This window comes from Narcine bancroftii, chromosome 6 (assembly GCF_036971445.1).
Source record: "Narcine bancroftii isolate sNarBan1 chromosome 6, sNarBan1.hap1, whole genome shotgun sequence".
NCBI lineage: Eukaryota > Metazoa > Chordata > Chondrichthyes > Torpediniformes > Narcinidae > Narcine > Narcine bancroftii.
Genome location: NC_091474.1, coordinates 6,184,366 through 6,203,960, shown reverse-complemented (window position 1 = coordinate 6,203,960; position 19,595 = coordinate 6,184,366). Strand labels below are relative to the sequence as shown.

The following is a 19,595-nucleotide window of genomic DNA, read 5'->3' as shown; positions in this document are numbered from 1 at the left end:
AATAGTAGGGTTCAAAATCAGACATGAGCAAGAAGAAAAAAAGGGGAGCACATATGGATTGTCAAGTATCTTTATCGTGTAACTTCAAGTTGGAAAGATGTGAGCTATCAACGTAGGCCCAATCTGTCTGTATCAGAACTCTTGGACTGTGCGATAAAGTCCGGAAGCCTGTTAGATCCTATGTGGAATAGATGGAGATATTGTGCAGGGAAAAGACATTTTTTGAAATTGAGGGTGATTAAAAATTAAACCTGTTCAATAAGAATCAGTATTTATTGACATGAACAAGTCATGAAATCCCGTGTTTTGCGGCAGCGTCGTAGCGCAAACTTTCATATTATAACCATTTTATATCATTACTATAAACAATAAAATAAAACAATAATAAGAATATTAGAGCATGAAAAGTAAGGCAGTGTCTTTGGTTCATTGATTATTCAGGAAAATGAAGACAGAGAGGAAGAAGGTGTCCTTGTGCTGTTAAGTGCTCATCTTCAGGCTCCTGTACTTTATCCCCAGTGGTAGCAAAGTGAAGAGGGCGCGGCCTTGGTTAGGTTATGGAGGAATTTCAAAATCATTTCAATCCAGCACTTTGAGATAATGGAAACTACAAAATTGGAACTAGAAAGCAAAGGTCCGATGAAAAATTTGTCTTGACACTAAATTTGTTGCCTTCCAAATTGAACTCTGTAGGTCAAGTTTGTGTACTGTCTCTCATGTGGTGAGTCCCTCTTTGTTCACCACACCACCACTTGCACTCTAAAGTTCTCTGGTAATGACTCCAATTGTGGAATTGAAAAAGTTAATGCCCTTTTATGGACAATGGTCTGTAAAAGCTATCATGTATACCTGGAGAGAACAACAGGAACTATGGCCAAATAGAAAACGAGGCACTGGATCCAAAGTTTTCATCAGTTTTTGTTAGGCAGAACATTTGATTAGTCACAGCCCACAACCAACAGGGATGAAGTAAATTAAAAGCGGTTACATCAGGAGATGAATAGAAAGATGTTGAGTTTGGAGTTTTCTTATTTATGGGCGATATGTAAGAAGGAGACATTGATGTTTTGCTGGTGGTAGAACCAGAGGCATTTAGGATGCTTCTGAGCCTATGAGTGCTGTGAACTAGGTATGATCTCAAAAGAGGACAGTGAAAATCTTGAAGGGATATTTTATTTCAGCACTGAAAATAAAATTGGGAGTTGGCAAAGGAAACAATCAATTAATGTGTGGATGGGCTAAGGACAGTGACAAAATCGTATGATTTCTAGAACAAGTATTGTTAGATTGTATTGTGAGAGGCTTTAGCTGTTATCTTTATTGAAGGAGTATGGAGAATGGCCACAATAAAAAATCATGCTTAAAAACATATGGTAGTTTTAACATACATAAGAACATAAGAAATAGGAGCAGAAGTCGGCCGTCTGCCTGTTGTGCCTCCTTCCCCATTAAATAAGATCATGGCTGATCTGATCATTGACTCAACTCCACCCACCTGCCTTTTCCCCATATCCCTTAATTCTTTTCTTATGTAAAAATAATTGAACCTTAAGTGTGTTTAATAAAGTAGCCTCATCCACTTCCCCGGGCAGAGAATGTCACAGATTCATTACTCTCTGGGAAAAACAGTTTTTCCTCATCCCCATCCTAAATCTACTCCCCTGAATCTTGAGGCTGTGTCCCCTCATTCTGCTTGGAGGAGATTCCAAATTCCAAACCCAGAGAAACAGTAACGTTGGCCTTCTTTGTAGTCAAGTTGCTTGGATACTAGAAGTAAGCTCAGATGATCACGAGTGTTAAAGGCAGGAATGATGCAAATTTTTGGGGGTCCCAAAAGGCAGCATTCCTGCCAAACGAGCCACTCGTCTTCAGAATGCCCGTTCAGGACAGCCTGGTTCATTTGTCACAGGCTAGAGCATATTGCATGGGGTTGGGGTGCTTCAGGATGATATGGAGAGGTGTCAAGAGAGCTGGAGTTCAGGTTCTGCAAAAATAAAAGTCTGTATACCAACAATAACGTCAAGAAATCAAGTTACAGCAGTTTATATTAAAGTGATAAAAGACAACAAATGGGTGGAAATCAGAAAATGTTATAAATGTCTAGAATGAAAGCAGACAATTAGCCAGATTGTGCTGAACTCAGCCATGTCTTTTGTTCACCTTCCATTGATCCTGGTGGGTGCAATTACAGTTCATTGCTGTGATAGAATCATTTTTGAGGCTTAGCTGTTATGACTGTCCCATGAGGGAGAAAAGGTGTTGAGTAGGTAAAACAGGCTTGTGTTGTCAGAGGTGGCTTCCTCTGGTTCCAAATTTTGATAATTATTCTGATTCAGATTTCCGATTTATTGTCAGAGAACAGACATGACATCACATACAACCTTGAGATTCCTTTTTCCTGTGGGTGCTGCAGAATTACCACTAATTGGTAGTGCAAAAAATAAATTGTACACGGGGTAACATGTAAACAAACAAAGAACTTTTAGACAGATAATGAATGTAAAAAAACTGACTGTGCAATACAGAGAGAACAAAAGGAAAATCAATAGTCTCTGATTGAGTTTGTCATTGAGGAGTCTGATGGTGGAGGGGTAACAGCTCTTCCTGAATCTGGTGGTGTGAGTCTTCTGGCACCTATACCATTTTCCAGATGGCAACAGAGAGAACAGAGCATGTGCTAGGTGGTGAGGGTCTTTGGTGAATGCTGCTGCTCTCCGACGGCAGTGTTGCCTGTAGATGTACTCAATAGTGGGGATGGTTTTGACTGTGATGTCCTGGGCTGTGTTCAGGACATTTTTTTTATTGTGGCCATTCTCCATACTCCTTCAATAAAGATAACAGCTAAAGCCTCTCACAATACAATCTAACAATACTTGATCTAGAAATCATACAATTTTGTCACTGTCCTTAGCCCACCCACACATTCATTTGCCAACTCCCAATTTTATTTTCAGTGCTGAAATAAAATATCCCTTCAAGGTTTTCACTGTCCTCTTTTGGAGGGCTTTACGCTGAGCAGTATCGGTGTCCCCAGACAATACCGTGATGCAGCCGGTCAGCACACTTTCCACCACACCTCTGTAGAAATTTGCCAGGTGTAATGCCAAACCTCTGCAAACTCCTGAGGAAGTAGCTGACGTGCTTTCTTCATGATGCCATAAAAATGTTAAATTTCAGTTTAAACACATTCAACATAATACAAAATATATTAGATACCATTTTACAAATGATAGAATGTGCTTTCAACCTCTCTCAGTGATCCAGGAACTCACTGCTGGTTCCAAGATTCCAGTGAGAATTCCAATACACCAACATCTGACCTTTGATGTGCACAGTATTTCTCTACTATATTGTTCAGAAACAGAAGTGAAAACAAAACCTGCTGACACATGTTTCAGAGCTACCAAACACTTCTCTGAAAAATCCTTGCCAGCTGCCAGTGCAATCGTCATTGTTATGAAGAGAGTGGATCCAAGGGCAAGTGTGACAATAATAGAAATTATGGAGATGTCGACAAGTTCATAACAGAGTTCTTGTAAACCTGAGCTGCATCGTAGGAATGGATTCTTGTGAAGAGGAGAAGTTAGTAGTAAGAACTCGCTTAAAGAGCTACAGTTCAGTTAAGAAGTTGAGGGTGTTTTGAGGTTAAAATAAGATAGTTTGCAGATGCTGTGATTGTAATTCAATACACAGGTCATGCAGCATTCTTTATGCATGGAATCAGACATTTTGGCAAAAAAAAAAGACTTGGATATTTTGGTGTCCAGTTTGGCACTGGCCCAGCAACCCCCGTCGTTGCCACGTTTCAGAAACGTACATAACCACTTGCTATACAAATAAATCTAACCCTCCCCGGCCAAACATTTTGAGGTTTATTCTTATACTTAGTGCAGCCAGGAGGGGCAGGGCCGGGACAATCTGTCACAGGGCAGCCAGTGGAGCCAGGGCTGTCTGCAATCCTTCAAGTTGTTATCTGGTTTTATGTTCTAAGATAACATTAAATCTGCTTTCTCTTCACAGTTCAGACAGTGTGTTTCAGATCATACTAATTCACCATGAAAAGAAAATGCTTTTTTATTACTTTTAACGTGTGTCTCTTGTAAGCAGGGCTGTCACAGGGCAGCTTGCGGGACTGAGTCGACCAGCAGACATTGAATGGGGCGGGGCGCCAAAATGTGGGCACCAAATGGTGAGTACCAAAATGTCCTAGACCTCTTTATGCAGCACTGATATATAACCAATTTCGGGCCTGAGCATTAGGGTGGGTGGAGGGGCAGATTAAGCCCTCAATGAAGAGGTGCAAGGACTGCTTAAAGAAATCTCTTGGTGCCTGCCACATTGACCACCGCCAGTGGGCTGATCTCACCTCCAACCGTGCATCTTGGCGCCTCACAGTTCGGCGGGCAGCAACCTCCTTTGAAGAAGACCGCAGAGCCCACCTCACTGACAAAAGACAAAGGAGGAAAAACCCAACACCCAACCCCAACCCATCAATTTTCCCTTGCAACCGTGCCTGCCTGTCCAGCATCGGACTTGTCAGTCACCAACGAGCCTGCAGCGGACATGGACGTATCCCTCCATAAATCTTCGTCCGCGAAGCCAAGGCAAAGATATCCAAATGATGGAGTTAGATCATCAGATTACTCAATCTCTTTCTCACAAAAGAGGGGTAAAACATAGGATTAAAAAGAAAATGGGAACAAATACTGGACATACTTTTTAAAGGAGTGGGTACAGAGGGAGCACTTGGCAACAAGAAGTCACAGCTGCAAATATTGGAAATGGTCCTTGGCATTCAGCCAAGGTAATTGAGTCATGAGATTACTGGACCTGAATATCATTAGGTAGAGGGCAGCTTGAATACATGAAGGTCCAAAGTTTCCATCTGAAGTATGGAAGAGATGGGATATTTGGAAAAAGCTATGGTCTACAAGAAAACCCTTACCACCTGTTTCCTGGGAGGTGCAGAATAACAATAAAATGATCATTCCTGTCCTACTCAAGACTTCAAATGGAATTGACGTCATTAAGCAGATCTGGGTGTTTGAAGAATGATTTGAGGTTAAAAATCAGGATACAGTAGGAAGCAGGAGTGCAGTGTTGCCAGACCACTGCTCCAACACCTCAACGAGCTGCTCTGGCATTTCCTTATCACTATTTTTGGTGAGCTCTGGCACCTAAAACATTAGCACTGCACCCCTGGTAGGAAAGCAATCAAGTTCAGAGACCCAACTCCATTTCCATTCAGTGGGAGGAGTTGGGGTCAATTTGTCTGCTGGAATATGTTACATTTTATGAAGAGGATCATTAATGAGGTATATAGACCTGGGCACAATTCATACAGTTGGCAGGTGAAGGCAAGTAAATGAAAGTTGTGGAGCAGGAACGACCTATAATTTGATGTTTATTGTTGGGTGGGAGCTAGAATGGTCCAGATTGTTGATGTTTAGCTTCATGGAGATGAAGGGCTTACAGGAAGTGTATCATCTGTGGCAATAGATCTGAAGATAATCTTCTGTTGAAACTAGGAAAACAGGAGAGAATTCTTCCAGAGAATCTGGAAGAATTAGGAGTCAAACTGACTATTGAATGATAAGATTGAGAAAGGTGACCAAGATTTTCTTTTTAAAAATGTACATATGGAGACATATGGGATTTGATAAAATCAGCAAATCCCTTCATCTAATATAGGTTGAGACAAAAGCAAAAATAGTCTATGTTAATGATAGAAATCCCAAGTAAAACCAGAACAAAACTGGGAGAAATGTCAGAAACATCAAAGTACCAGCTAGAAAAGTCAATATTGATGCTGTCTGGTAGGAGATTGCCAAGATGGAATAAGATGTGTTCCTTCAATTTATATTTGGCCTCAACCTGGCAGATCACGAGCCCATGAACAGATCTATCACTTTAGGAATGAGATGTGGATTTGAAGTGGCCAGCCACTTCTCCAATTTATGGAAACCAAATACCACCACCCTCCCCCCCCCCTTTTTTCTTCCTGCTTCCCCTCCCAATCTTCCTGATGTCCTCCTCTTTCCCCTTCCCATCACCTTTCTCCAGCTCCCCACCCCACCCCATTCCCTTCCTTCTTCCTATCAGGGAGCAGCTTTCTCAGCCCTCTGCTCACTCCCATCTTAGTTCCTTTCTTTCCCTTCCCACCACCTTTCACTTCTAACCTGGAAACCAGTGTTATTTCTCCTACTTCCCCTTCAACCCCCACCTTCTTACCCATGTATTCCAGAACTACAAATGTTTAATTGAATGTTCATATTTGCCTTTTACTTTCAATACCAACTTTATTATCGTATGATTGTATTAGCCATTCAAATTAGCCATTTTGGTTAAGAGGCTGCAATATTTTCATTGGGGCATATAAAACAATACAGTAATTTAAGATGTTAAACTGAGCCCTCACTGTTAGAGTTGCAAACTGTACACAAGGGCCAGGACTCTGAAACAAGAAGATAAGTTTAGATTTACTTGCTTTGCATGGAAGAGTCTGATGGTGTTAGTATCGTCTAGTCAGGATTAGATGAAGACTTGGCAGTGAAAATAATAGAATTTAGCATGAACCTTTTACAGTTCAGGCAATGACTGGGTGGTTTACTCTATATACTGAAATGTGTCTAGTTTCCTTTAATACAGCATTTGGAAGTTTTTAGATTACAACTAAAAAAACTCAAGTACAGTAAATCCTCTGGTATCCAGCACCTATGGAGAATGCTAGATACCAGATAAGTGCATTTTCCAGTTGCTTGAGACTTACTTTATAATGCCTAACCTATACACTTGCATTAAGAATAAACAATTTAAAAGACAAAAATACTAGACTGTACTTACACTGAACAAACTTCTCTTGCATAAATATACAAACTTTATTTTCAGTCACATTCTTTGAAAACATTTAATCATCTCTGCATCTGCAGATTCCTCCCCTTCCATTGAGCTGCTTGAAAGACATTATAGATAATTAACCCCCCCCCCACCCAAATTTACAGATAAGTCCTTACTAATATACTTAATAACATACAAATAAAACACTCTTGCTAAGCAGGGATAAGGAGACACTTAAAGAGAGTCACCCCAATGTTGAGCAGCATCAACCAGTTCTTCGACCTGGGTGAAACCATTGCTGTTTCACACAACTTTCTTCAACAGCTGCTACGAGCAAAGCACGACCGAGGCCCTCCCTCCGCTGGCTGAATATTGCTTCCATCTTCATTTATGTGTTACTTCACAGAACATTTACAATTTTAAACTTATTTAAATTTTTATGCTTATGTATATAATTTTTATTATTTATTTATTTCCCCCTTTTTTTTTGCTGGTTGCTTGAATTCTGGATACCAAGGGCTTTCCTGTATATTATCTCATGGAGAAATACACAACGGAAAGAGGTTGCTCATCACAAGTGTCATGTCATTCTCCTTGATGTGAGGTCAGAACTAGGGGAAGAAGGGTGCTTTTGACGGACAGGCTTTATGGTCTCAGGGACCACTTGAGACTGAGATTAAAACAACCCTCTCATGCAGATTTGTTCATTTTTGGATTTTCCTAACTCATGGGTGGATTGGGTGCTCTGATGCTAAGATAAAATAATATTTGGACATCAGTGGGAAATGCTGTAGGTAAGAGTAATCAGGCTGGAAAGTACACAAGACTCAGCATCAGCCATGATCTCGGTGAATGCTCGAGAACGCTCCAGTGGCCACGTGGTTCACTCTTATGACTTGTATTCTAAACAAACTTTGAGTTCCTCAGAATTGTTGGTTTTGGACAAATTTTAACTGTTATTCCACATATTATCTCAGATAGCCAGTAAAGATTCCATGCACGCCTGGAAAATAAAATCAGAGACATGTTGGAATTTTTAAATCAATTTTCTTGCAACCTGAACCACTAACTTTCAGATTCAAACGTAATCATTTTTATAATCTACCCAAATCATGACCGGACCTAGTTTCTATTTTAATCAGGTGCCTAATTCTGCACAGGCTTCTTTCTAAAATAAAACTTTGTGTTTTGATAATTCTACTTGAATGACCTTTGTTACCCAGAGATAGCTCTCTTTCAAGTCAAAAATGCCTTTGGTTCATATTAAAACATGGTTGAAAAATCAAACACATTGGGAGTTTGGGGCTCATGCCACATATTGGCCACACTAAAAAGGATAACATTAAAGGCATTAATGAACAGGGTGGTTTTTTTCACAACAATACAACAGCTAAGGTTATTACCAGAATCCATTCCTTTATTTATGATAACAATTCAAAATTTCAAACCATCATGGAGTAATTTTAAACTCCATTGCCTTTAACTTTTTAATCCAGTCCACTTTATTCTTTTAAAAAAAACACTTTAAAACTTTTGGTATTATTTTATTGACGAATACAAAGCCATTCCCAACTGCTTGCTGAATTTAGCATGAATATTGATTAGAATTCTGTTGCCCAATTTGAGTTTTTATTTATAAACACTGAATATTGTGTCCACTCAACAAATGGAAACATTCTCACACCTATTTAATTTTAAAAAAAAGCAAATTATAAAATTGCAATCTTTTAGAGTAAATGACAGTCAAAGGTTCAGTATTAAGAAAACCAGATACTTATGAGAGATGAATACAAAGAGTGTGTTAGGAAAAATCAATATTGCTTTAGCTCCAGATTAAGTACATTTGCTACGAGAGCAAAAAGAGATTGCTTTAATTACTGAAATTTGAAAAACAGCAGATCAATAGCTAAAATAGGAATGATTTTCATAGTTAGGGTAACTTTCACTTGGATAACAAGTTTGTACCCATGTTTTATCTTGCCTTTTGTCTGAATGTCAAAGGCCTGCTGTATATTTTTTACATCTTTTAGTGACTACTGATATGTATTAAACATATCAAAGTTTACTGATTCGTCCCGTTCAGAGCATTTGTAATGATCATGTAGATCAATGGTGATCTCTGAAGATCTTCAGCTTTTATTGAAATTACGTAAATCTGTTTATCTCAAGAGACTGAAAATGTATTAACTAGGATTTAGTTTTGAAATTGAGCAGTCTCAGTTTCACAGTTTAAAGACGGTCCTTTAAAAGTAGAAAATAGCCTTTAAAAATAGGTAGTCAATGGCAATAATGAACAAATAACCTCTAGTTACACAGTCTCAATGAAATGGAAAATCCTACATCACAGACAAGATCATTGTCCTAGATTCTCCTGTCTTATACAGGTGACCCTCTCTGTGATTCCTTTGCTTCCCGACAGCTGTATAACCATTTAATGACCCTAGCGTTACGCTCAATGATGGAGACACCATATGGGATACGCTCATTTGGCTTCTCCTCAATTGCATTGCTGTACTGGGAACGGCCATATTCAGAGCTGAGGTTACTGGCACTGTGGAGTTTGAGGGATATTATGTCAGAGCGGGCCAAGCATTCCATCCCCATGTTCTCCAGCTCCTCAGGATCCAGTCCACAGTAGTTGAAGAATCGCTCCAAGTTGGCACTGACTCGGGAGTAGTGGTCGCTCAGATCGGACTTGGATCGATGCAGCGAGAGCTGTTGCCGGGTGGTCAGCTCGGGGGGAACTCTCCCTGATGAACCCTTGGAACTGGCGGAAGATGGAAGTCTCGATTTGGGCAGGGGGGGGCATGGCGGACTCCTGATGCGCCTGTTCACACTGGGGAGTACATCCACTCGCTTCACTGCTGCATTGTGAGCTGGCACGAGGATGTTGCCGCGTAGCTCAGGATCAAGGCTATGCACAGGCTCCTGGCCACTGTGGCTCTGCAAGTTTCTGGAGTTTGAATTGCTCGTCTGTTCATTAGAGCTTGACTGTTTTGTTGGCGAGTTTGGAGTTTCACAGATAAGGATTAGATTTCGCAGAGTCTCCAGGTTTAAAGCTCCTCTCCAATCAGAGTTCTCCGATCTGCTGGTCCCTGCGCTGGAGGTTTTCCTAGGACTTTGTAGTGTCTTTCTGACTCTAGGCAATAGGACGGGTTCACTTGCCTTCACCGGCTCCTGTCGGGTACTTGCTACCTGTTGACTCTTCACATATTTTAACTTATCGGCCTCAAGTCGTTCCACAGCACTTGGCTTCCGGCTGCTGCCCTCCATCTGCTTTCGAAAATAATCTGGCCCCTTGTTCAGGATCCGGAAAGGGATAGGTGGGGTGAAATCGGAGGTACCGGAGTCTTGTTTCAGCATTATTTTGGTTTATCGCCTTCTGCTTTTTCTTACAAGGGACCAAGATTTAGTATCCACTTGTACTCATCACTACTGGGACATCCTGTTCAGCATCCAATCGATCCAGCTGAATGCCTCAGTAAAGATCCGTTGCTTTTCACCAGGTTTGCCAATTACTTGTCTGATGCTTCATTCCAGCCACCAGGTATTTTCTGAAAGGTACGAGGAATGTTAATAGAAAACTTGAAGCATTAAATATTTTAAAATCTATAAGCCTTCAGCAATAGCTATGAACTGAGATACGTGTCATTTCAAATGAAATACACCCCACCCACTTTCTACCGAATCAACCTTTGCCAAGCATTGGTTGCTCTGCCAAATTATTTTCTGTTGTCAGAAGGAGTCCACTTTATTAAAGCTTATGCTTCAATTACCAGGATGCATATCAAAATGACACACATTCCTTAGGCACCCTTTCCAATCTTATAATAGCTGAAAGCACTTTGTAGATAATACAGTACAGTAATATTTTTGCAGTGACTTTAGACATACTAAGTCTTCACAAACACTGCTAAAGTGACTGGTTAAAATCAGAAACGATGATGGTTTTTATTAAAATAAATTCAAGTATCTCATTATTCACTTTTGCTCAATAATCGTGATGTGTCCACGTGGCACTCAAATACTGCTCTTCATAGTTTACCAACAACAAAAATCAGTTGCATCATGAAGTTTTTGTCTCCAATGGAAGATTAAAACTCAGCTGGTGTACTGTACTACCACACCTGATGGTACAGTTTAAACCTACCAGATGGCTACCCCTTCAAATAACTGGTGTGCACTGGAACAGGATGGAGGCAAGGTCTACATCCTGCTTTGTTTGTAGGATAATTCAATCAAAATAAGGTTTTCCCAAGCAAAAGCAAATAAGCCTGTTACAAAAGATAAAAAAAATTTTAAAACTGCAGATGCTGAAGCTCTGAAAAACATGAAATAATTATGGTTTTTAGACTGCAGGCACGTAATGGCACCATCCAGGAATTTTGCCACTACACGGGCGTTCTAAAAAGGAATGTGCAGGAATTTTGAGTCAATTCCTGCACCGTGATTTATCCTGCAGGACCCTTACAGCCTTTTGGAGGAAGCCTGCAGTGTAAATCGTACCATAAAAATTCATGACGGTCATCCACTCTGCTGGACATCTAACCACCGGGACTGTTGCACTCAGGTACCTGCAGTCTAAAAAGCCGCCCAGTGTGAACGACCACACAGGCAGTAATTATGTTAATTTTTTCCTGCGATTTTCCTGACATTGCAGTCTAAAAACCATAATTGACTGTTTCTCTTCCACACGTGCAGCCTGACTGCTATTTATCTTTCAATATTTTCTGATTTATTTCAGCCTCTTTCTATTCTTTTGATTATAGAAATAAATTATTTGTTTGCCAAGTTTGCTATAAATATGTGAAAACTATAACTTTATGAAACATAAAGCCCAAAGGGGATTTTAATTAATAGGTTCAAATGTATACATTTGTTTCCTCAAGGAGTTCTTAATCCTGCAAAGTCCATTGTTGAATGGACATTATGCTCGATACAAGAAGCTCACTCAAAGCATGTGGAAGCTTCTTTAAGGGCTCATCATGGACTGTCTGTGGAATTTTGTAAAATATTGTTGCAGCCCAAGGTGCAATTACATGTGAAGCTTCAAATATGGTCCAGTAATCGTCATTGTTTTATCAATATGGATCTGCTAGAATGATGCAGAGGACACTTTCAAGTCAGAGTCATGCTCCAAAGGGGTCTGTTCTGCTCTTCTGTCATACTATATATCTAATGACGAGCTTTCATACACCCTTGACGACATCTCTGCTTCTTACTTCAACTATCCAAATGCTCCGTGTGGAAATCTTGCATAACCCCATGTCCCATAGAATTCAAGATGAATTAGCTACACATTTTCTTTCTGTGTCTGGATCTGTCTGTCCAGTTAGTGTGATTAGCTGCCTACCTCAAAATGAGGCTTTTTTTTTGCTGAGTTCTCGCTTTTCCCACTGCTGCGACTGGGAAATTGTCCTCCACACATGTAGAATAAAAATAAATCACTTTATGTTTGCTACAACTTTATCATTCAAGTAGTTTTATTGAATACAGAACCCTGCTTATAGCGCCTCAATGTGTTAATTATACAAGCAAGCAGAGTGATGCCGCTCTAACACGAAAAGCAGAATTTGGTCTCAGAAGAGACAAGAGCTTTTGTTCAGGAACTGATGTCTTCCCAACAAGAACCACTGAAAACTTTAAATGCAACTGACAATATCTGTTATTTTTTTTTGTCAAAGCGTTATCCACTTGATTTTTGGTCAACGTGTATGATGTGTAATTAAAAGGCATGACTAATAAAAGGCACGACCCAACTCTGTCGTTACAAGGAAGTTTTAGAACATGGTCGATATCATAATTAGACCAGAAGAAATTAATGACTGAAGCTGCTAAACCTGTAGATGCTGCAGTTGAGTGCAATACACAAATGTGTCTGAGAAACTGATGCTTTTCCTGCATAGATCAAGCAGCTTTTAGCCAGGTTTGTTTCTCAGTAATAATAATGAAGTAGAAATCCAGGGTAATATCATACCATCCCAAGAAATGATGTGCTCAATAATATTTTTATTTTTATTTTCTAGCTCTGTTGATCTCAACTCTCTCCATGTCTGCAACCCATTTTCATCTTTTCACAGACTTAAATAAATCGCTCCTTTCTGCACAAAGGCATGTGGCTTTTATTTTAAATGGTTATTATTTTGATAAAAAGCCTTCGAAAACCCCTCACATTTCTGATGATTGTCCTTCTAGGTCCCTAGGAATTTTTGGCAGAAGTTTGGAACAACTAGTGTTAACTACAGTGAAAAATTGTAAAATATTGTGTTACAAGTAATCAGGGAAGAAATGGGCATCCAAAGAATAAATTGGAATATTTGTCTTCATGGTGACAGGAAGTCAAATACCTATTTTAAAGGGATATCTGGTTAATCATTGTATTTGAGCCAACCTTAATGACAATTTCTCAAACAGATCCCCCAACAGATGAATGTTGAAGTGGTCTCTAAGACGCACGAGCAAGTCCTTCTGTCAGAACATACTTAAGAATCTCAGTTTTGTGTAAGAAATGAGCTCATCCTTTATAGTTAAAAACATTATCAAATTTTGGTTTCCAAATTTAATTTGAGAATACTACTGGAAGAATATACTATCATAATGTAGCATAGAAGAGTTTGAAATTACATAACACTTTCCAATTCACTGGTTTTCAAATACTCTGAAAAATCCAATGTTAAACCTTTAAACATGCTGAAGTGTGGCAGATAATTTGCCAAAGCAAGAACCAACAAACAAAGGTAATGATTGACCGTTGGTCTTCATCCAAGTGTTGGTGGATGAATGCTGGCCAGACCCCCAAAAAGCATCAATCACTCCTCATCGAGTAGTTCTCCAGAATCTTTCACATCTACCCATGATGGCGAAAAGACTCATAGCTTAACATTTCTAAACATAGTCAAAGGTACCTCTGCACTCCCTTAATATCAACCTCAATTATGTGATCAACGTAATAAATGGAGCTTGAACCTATAATTATCTGAACTCACAACAACTGTTCAGCAAAAGCAGAAATCTTGATGATGATCATCAAGTGTGGATTTGGAAAAAAAAAATAATCACAAGTTCAGATTTGATTCAGTGTTTCATTCATAACTCCTCCAGCAACGATGCATCTCATAATAGCCTTTAGGAGAATTTGGATATACCTGTAGCCCTAGTAGTCAAAGAATCTGCAAACATCCCAGAGCGACTATACATCCAACAGTGTTGCATTTTGATTGCTTGCTCTCATGTTGATGCTTTGTCCCCTTGTTATCAAAGTTGAGCTTCTTCCCAATCTACATGCATTCTATTAATCTTTAATTTTCCATGTTTGCCTTTCAGTGATGTGGCTTACACAGGATAGACCCAAGTGTTTGTAATTATGCATTTCAGTGCCTTTTATTTTGGATGATGCCTTGGGACAATAGCATGGTGATATTTTGATGTCTAAAGGATGATAAAGCTTACATGCATCCTTGTGCAAATGTTAACGGGGTGTCCTGACTTCGTCCTAGGTGCCTTTGTTGCATTTCCTTGAGAAGCAAATGAAATTATAAATTGCATTAGTTAGGAAGTATATAGCATTTCCCAATTACAGAATTCTTATAGGCTACCGAGTGGAAGATCAGGGTACTTCTTTTTCTTCTTCTTGGTGCCTGCCACACTGACCACCGCCAGTGGGCTGATATCGCCTCAAACCGCGCATCTTGGCGCCTCACAGTTCGGCGGGCAGCAACCTCCTTTGAAGAAGACCGCAGAGCCCACCTCACTGACAAAAGACAAAGGAGGAAAAAACCCAACACCCAACCCCCCAATTTTCCCTTGCAACCGCTGCAACTGTGCCTGCCTGTCCCGCATCGGACTTGTCAGTCACCAACGAGCCTGCAGCAGACGTGGACACACCCCTCCATAAATCTTCATCCGTGAAGCCAAGGTAAAGAAAGAAAGAGTTGGGATGATCATTTTTATTCTAGGATACATTGCAATTACTTTGACCCTATACATATTTTTCTTGTTCTTATACTTCTTTGTTTTAAGAGAGAGATAAAAATTCGACTAAATAAATAAATAAAAAGAATGTGGTTGAAGGTGTGTTTTCTGTTTTAGACAACCTAAAATAAACAAGTAAATTGAATAGTGTCAGAATATTAAAATGATGAAATATAAAGAATTAAAAACACAAAATTCCACAAACAAACCTCCCATTGAAAGATTAATCTAACATTATTTGAAGAATTCCAATAAAATCCAATAACGTATCAGCATTTCTTCAGAACCATAAAATAACTATGCTAAAACTTGTCTCATATGCCTGAGGAAATAACAGAAAAAATGTCTTTTGATCCTCAATATCCAATGAAAAAAAGAGACCAGAGTTAAATGTCTGCAAGAAGGAGAGAAACTCCCTTGGTGAATCAAGTTGCAAACAAATGATTCATGTTCAAGTCTGTGAGTATTGAGAGAATTTGGTGCAATCTGAAAAGTTACGGTCTCAGAGTCAGAATTTATTGTCACGAACAGTGACAAAATTCATTGTTTTGCAGTAGCGTCACAGTATAAACATTTATATAAACCACATTATAAAAATTAATAAAAATTGTGCATGAAAAGTTAAGTAAGGGATTTATCTTTGGTTCATTGATTAATTAGATTACTTACTAAAAAAATACATTCCGCAGTGTTTGGAAAATAACCGTTTTCAAAAATATCAAGGTCATTCTGCTGCCTCATGATCCAGCTAATGGTTTAATTCACTGCTGCCTGAAGAAAATTCTTCTGCAGAAATACAACCCTATCTGCAGGCCACAGAGACAATGTGTTCTCACCAACTTACCGATGATTCAGTTGCCAGCTGATTGATGAAGGATGCGTGCCTGTGGCTACCTTACTGAAGTGCACATGGCGATTCAGGAACAAATATGATGTACATTGAGTGTCATCAATTTCATAGCATTTAATAAAGTAAACCAATTCATATATAAAATAGATGACACTCAATGCACATTATATTCAGTCCTGAATCGCCATGTGCACCTCAGCAAAGTACATGGTGGCATACATCGTTCATCAATCATTCTAGCAACTAAATGCATAAAACTCTTCATGGACATTTTTTTTTTAAATCAAACAGCACATTGATAAATTGCCGGAGGAACTCAACAGGTCAGGCAGCTTCTGTTCATGGAAAGAGATGGTTGGCATTTTGGGTCAAGACCCTGCATGAAGACCAGGTATTTCGTCCAGATTCCAGCAACTGCAGTCGCTTGTGTCTCCTGCATATTAACTGCCCTCAACAACAGACAATGGGTCAGCTGCAAAAATGACTGCTTGCAGAACCTGCCCTATTTCCAGTCTTCTAAAACCACTCAACTGCAGTGATATGTCCATTTGGCACATACATCTTGCTGATTACATTCAAGTCCTGAGCCTAAATCCGAAAATGGTTAAATCCTCTCATGGAACTTATTGTTGAACATCATATCACGTTACTGGTGTCATGTCCATGTTGTGAAAAAAAATTACAAGTTAATGACACTAAAAAGACAACTCATGCCACATATTAGTTTGGATACTGTCCTGTCGAACTTAGACAAATTGAGTTAATTTCCTTTACAGATCCATCTTTTCTCTGTATTTCTAATTCAAAAGATGTTTTATTAATCTTGCCTCTGTCAAGTTACATGAAGCTAGATCTTTACATCTTGTGTCTTAAGACTGAGGGTAACAAGCCAACTTTCTCAAATTTGTAATATTCCTTGAAAATTGGAAGGAACCACTTTTCTTTTCCATCTTTCTGGAACCAATTTTAATCCATTTTCTGCTGTCAGGCATTTATTCCTTTCTGGGACTTTGAGAGAGACATTGAATTAACGTGCTTATTTCTTTGGATTGTTAGAAAATAAAGCAAATTTAAAATAGTCAAATGATGTATTTGACCATTTTTCTTCAACTTTAGGATCTTCAGCACATTCTTCCTTTCTCTTCCTGTAATTCATTGCATTCAGGTAATTGGACTCAGCTTGCAGAGACAAGCAACTGAAATGGTAAATTACTCATTCATTTCCAAAACACTCTGCCTCTTCTCAAACCTGGCAATAGCCCATGGAACAAAGTTATACAGCTATACATTTTGAGTTCCAATTCACAGAGTTACTTCTGTCAACTTAATTTTCAAAATCGATATCCCTCCACCAGCCCATCTATCTCTGTGTTCACATCGCAAAAATAAAAAGTGGCAACTTTTCCCAAATAATAGAATTATTATATTGTCCTCATTCTGTGAACTTCCTTGCCTATTGTTTCTCCATTTATTTTTTTTACCCCCAAGATCAACCCTGTAACCTGCTGCTTGTAACTTTAGCTCTTCCATTCCCAACTCATGGTTTAACCTCATTGTAATACAAAACTTAGTTTCCCAGTTATTCTCTACATTTTTCTACAGTGGAGATTGATATGTTGGTAACGGATAGTCCAAATACGCATGTAAATCTTTATCAATGATATTTGTAAAAGGGGAATTGTAACCACATAACTAATTTTGTGTTGATTATTGAGTCAAATCTGCTTCTCACAGTCGGTGTCCGGGCTGCCATCTGCCAGATGGTTTCCTCAGAAATTCCCCTCATGTTAACTCATATTTTCCACAAGCAGATGAATTTGATTTCAAATATCTGTTCTTTTTGAAAAGAGAAAAATACTATTTTTAAAAAGTTAGTAGTTGTATTTAGTTTTTTTTTGTTTAAACCCAAGATCAACGTTAAAAATACTGGTGTTGAAATATCCCATTAGGATATGCAATTTTAGGAGACACATAACACATCTAGTAGGAACAAAGATCTGCCTCGCATTTTTTTCCAGCCAATACCTTGGATATCTGCCATGATCTTTCTAATAGCAGATGTCTTGTGACCTACCAAAGTGTGACTATTAACTAATCCCAAATTAGGAAGAGTTTTGACCCACAGATTTGATTGCTTAGTTTAATGAGTACAGCATTAAAATTACTATATTCTTTACTGTGCAATGGATTTGATATTCATTGATGCCAACCAATAATAGAGCAACTCGTATCCACACGAATCCTGAGCCAAAAATACTAAATTCTTAACCATTCGTGGCAAATTGGAGAAGGAAAGCATCCTAGTTTAAATCTGGGTCAATTAACTAATGTTTGGCCTAATTACTTTTAATTTTACAAAAAAAAAATCCATTTGACCCAACGTCCCAAGAGATTTGACAGAGTGCAAACAACATATTAATTCATGATCTGCTGAAAGGTCTGAAAAGAAATCAAATAGCAAAAAAAAAAATAATTTTAATTTAGGTCAAGATATTACAGATACTTATGTGAATAAAACAGAGGTTGTTAAAGAGCTCATTAGAATTAGCACGACAAAGTTGGTGACTTAAGATTCCAGAAATAACCTGCAGATTTTTCTGACATCTGGAAGCAGCAAGTTCCTGCTGCTTCAAGCTTCTTGCAACAAGCCATTCAGGAAAGAACGAGAAGCAATTTCGTATATTTCTGCTTAAAATGATAGATAGTATTCAAAAGTTCACTTTGTTTTCATTTGTGATAGCAAGTCTGTATCGCAAACGTGGATGCTTATTTTCCAAGCCCAAAATTTGATCGCTCAGTCTAACGAGAACAGCCCTACTTTCCAATGGATTTGATAGCCACAGAATTCTGTTGATTTATTAGTTTGCTATTGGACCTGAATAAGCTGTATTTCATACAATTTTCCTTAATATTATTGCACATTGCAATGAAATCATTTGGCGATGGAGTCCCCAGTAGGTCCTCCCTTTGCAGAATGAATTTCATATTACCTCCTCATTTTGACTTTCTATTTGTTCTGAAGAACTCTTTTGTGACAATGGTAAACATGAAAGAAGACTGAAAACATCCTTCAGAGGGATCCTTCATCAACTGGCCATAAGACAGTTTCACGACCACCACGAGTACTGCAGCATTTTACTGTCATGGTCAACAGCTCATTTACAAGTAGCAATGATCTACTTGACAACTTGGTTCATCCCGATTACTTCTTCCAATTTTGACCTGTCCCTCGCCTGGATTATATGATTTCCCATGTTAAATTGTGTTGGGGGTGGGAGGAGAGGCAAATGCTGTAACGACTCCCCGTTCGGGTATTTCAATTGGAACGAGCCACCGGAGGGAAATATTTTACCTGCGCACTGGATGATTTGAAAGAGTGACTAAAGAAATGGGTGTCTTGCTTCACCGCACACAGAACACGGAAGAAGTGCGTCCCAACGCTGGGCAGGGTCGGAGCTCCCACATTCACCTCCAGCCCAGGGTCCAGGGTGACACAAAGAGGAATACGCAGGGCACCGAGATATGGTCACATTCACGGGGGCGAAGAGAGACCAGGAAACGATCGGACAACTAGAAACACAGAAATATCTTGTTGAAAACAGTGCCCTCACTTACCTTACTTAAGCGAGTAGAATCGTGGATGAGCAGCTCCACAAGACCAGAGCTCCCTTGGAGCCACCAACTGATCCTTGGCACCGAACTCGCTACACAAGCCCAGAAGCTACAAGCCTGCTCTGGACTCCTTTCATCTGCCCCTCCGACAAAGAACTCGTTTCCTGCTCATTAGTGGGCGGAGCACCAACCTAGAGAGACGTTAACCCCTTCATGTTCACTTGTGCTCTGACTAGGCAAGATTTTCTTTCTCGTCGGCTTTGCCGCCAGCCCCTCCGCCCCGCTCGGGACAGTTCTGGGGGGGAGAGCGGGTGGAGAGACTTCG

The 19,595-nt window shown here is 39.3% G+C and overlaps 1 protein-coding gene and 1 long non-coding RNA gene across 6 annotated transcripts in view; one reads left to right on the top strand and one right to left on the bottom strand.

The window, feature by feature from the left end:
- The window catches only part of LOC138735647 (uncharacterized), a 17,129-nt gene extending 4,182 nt beyond the window's left edge, over positions 1-12,947 (top strand). The window contains exons 3-5 of the long non-coding RNA XR_011339836.1: positions 4,108-4,189; positions 10,237-10,398; positions 12,864-12,947. This is a non-coding gene — a long non-coding RNA (uncharacterized lncRNA). The remainder of the gene's footprint in view (positions 1-4,107; positions 4,190-10,236; positions 10,399-12,863) is intronic.
- LOC138735646 (protein FAM110B-like) lies at positions 6,865-19,595 on the bottom strand. Of its 5 annotated transcripts, XM_069883766.1 has the most exons (4): positions 19,274-19,595; positions 14,287-14,351; positions 12,191-12,255; positions 6,865-10,391 (listed from the first exon to the last, which is right to left on the bottom strand). In XM_069883766.1, the coding sequence occupies exon 4, from the start codon at positions 10,198-10,200 to the stop codon at positions 9,214-9,216; it is 987 nt and encodes a 328-aa protein (XP_069739867.1). In that variant the 5' UTR covers positions 10,201-10,391; positions 12,191-12,255; positions 14,287-14,351; positions 19,274-19,595; the 3' UTR covers positions 6,865-9,213. The 5 variants fall into 5 exon arrangements, with proteins under 5 accessions (XP_069739867.1, XP_069739866.1, XP_069739868.1 ...); XM_069883765.1 differs by lacking the exon at positions 12,191-12,255; XM_069883767.1 differs by lacking the exon at positions 12,191-12,255 and having other exon boundaries at positions 19,279-19,595.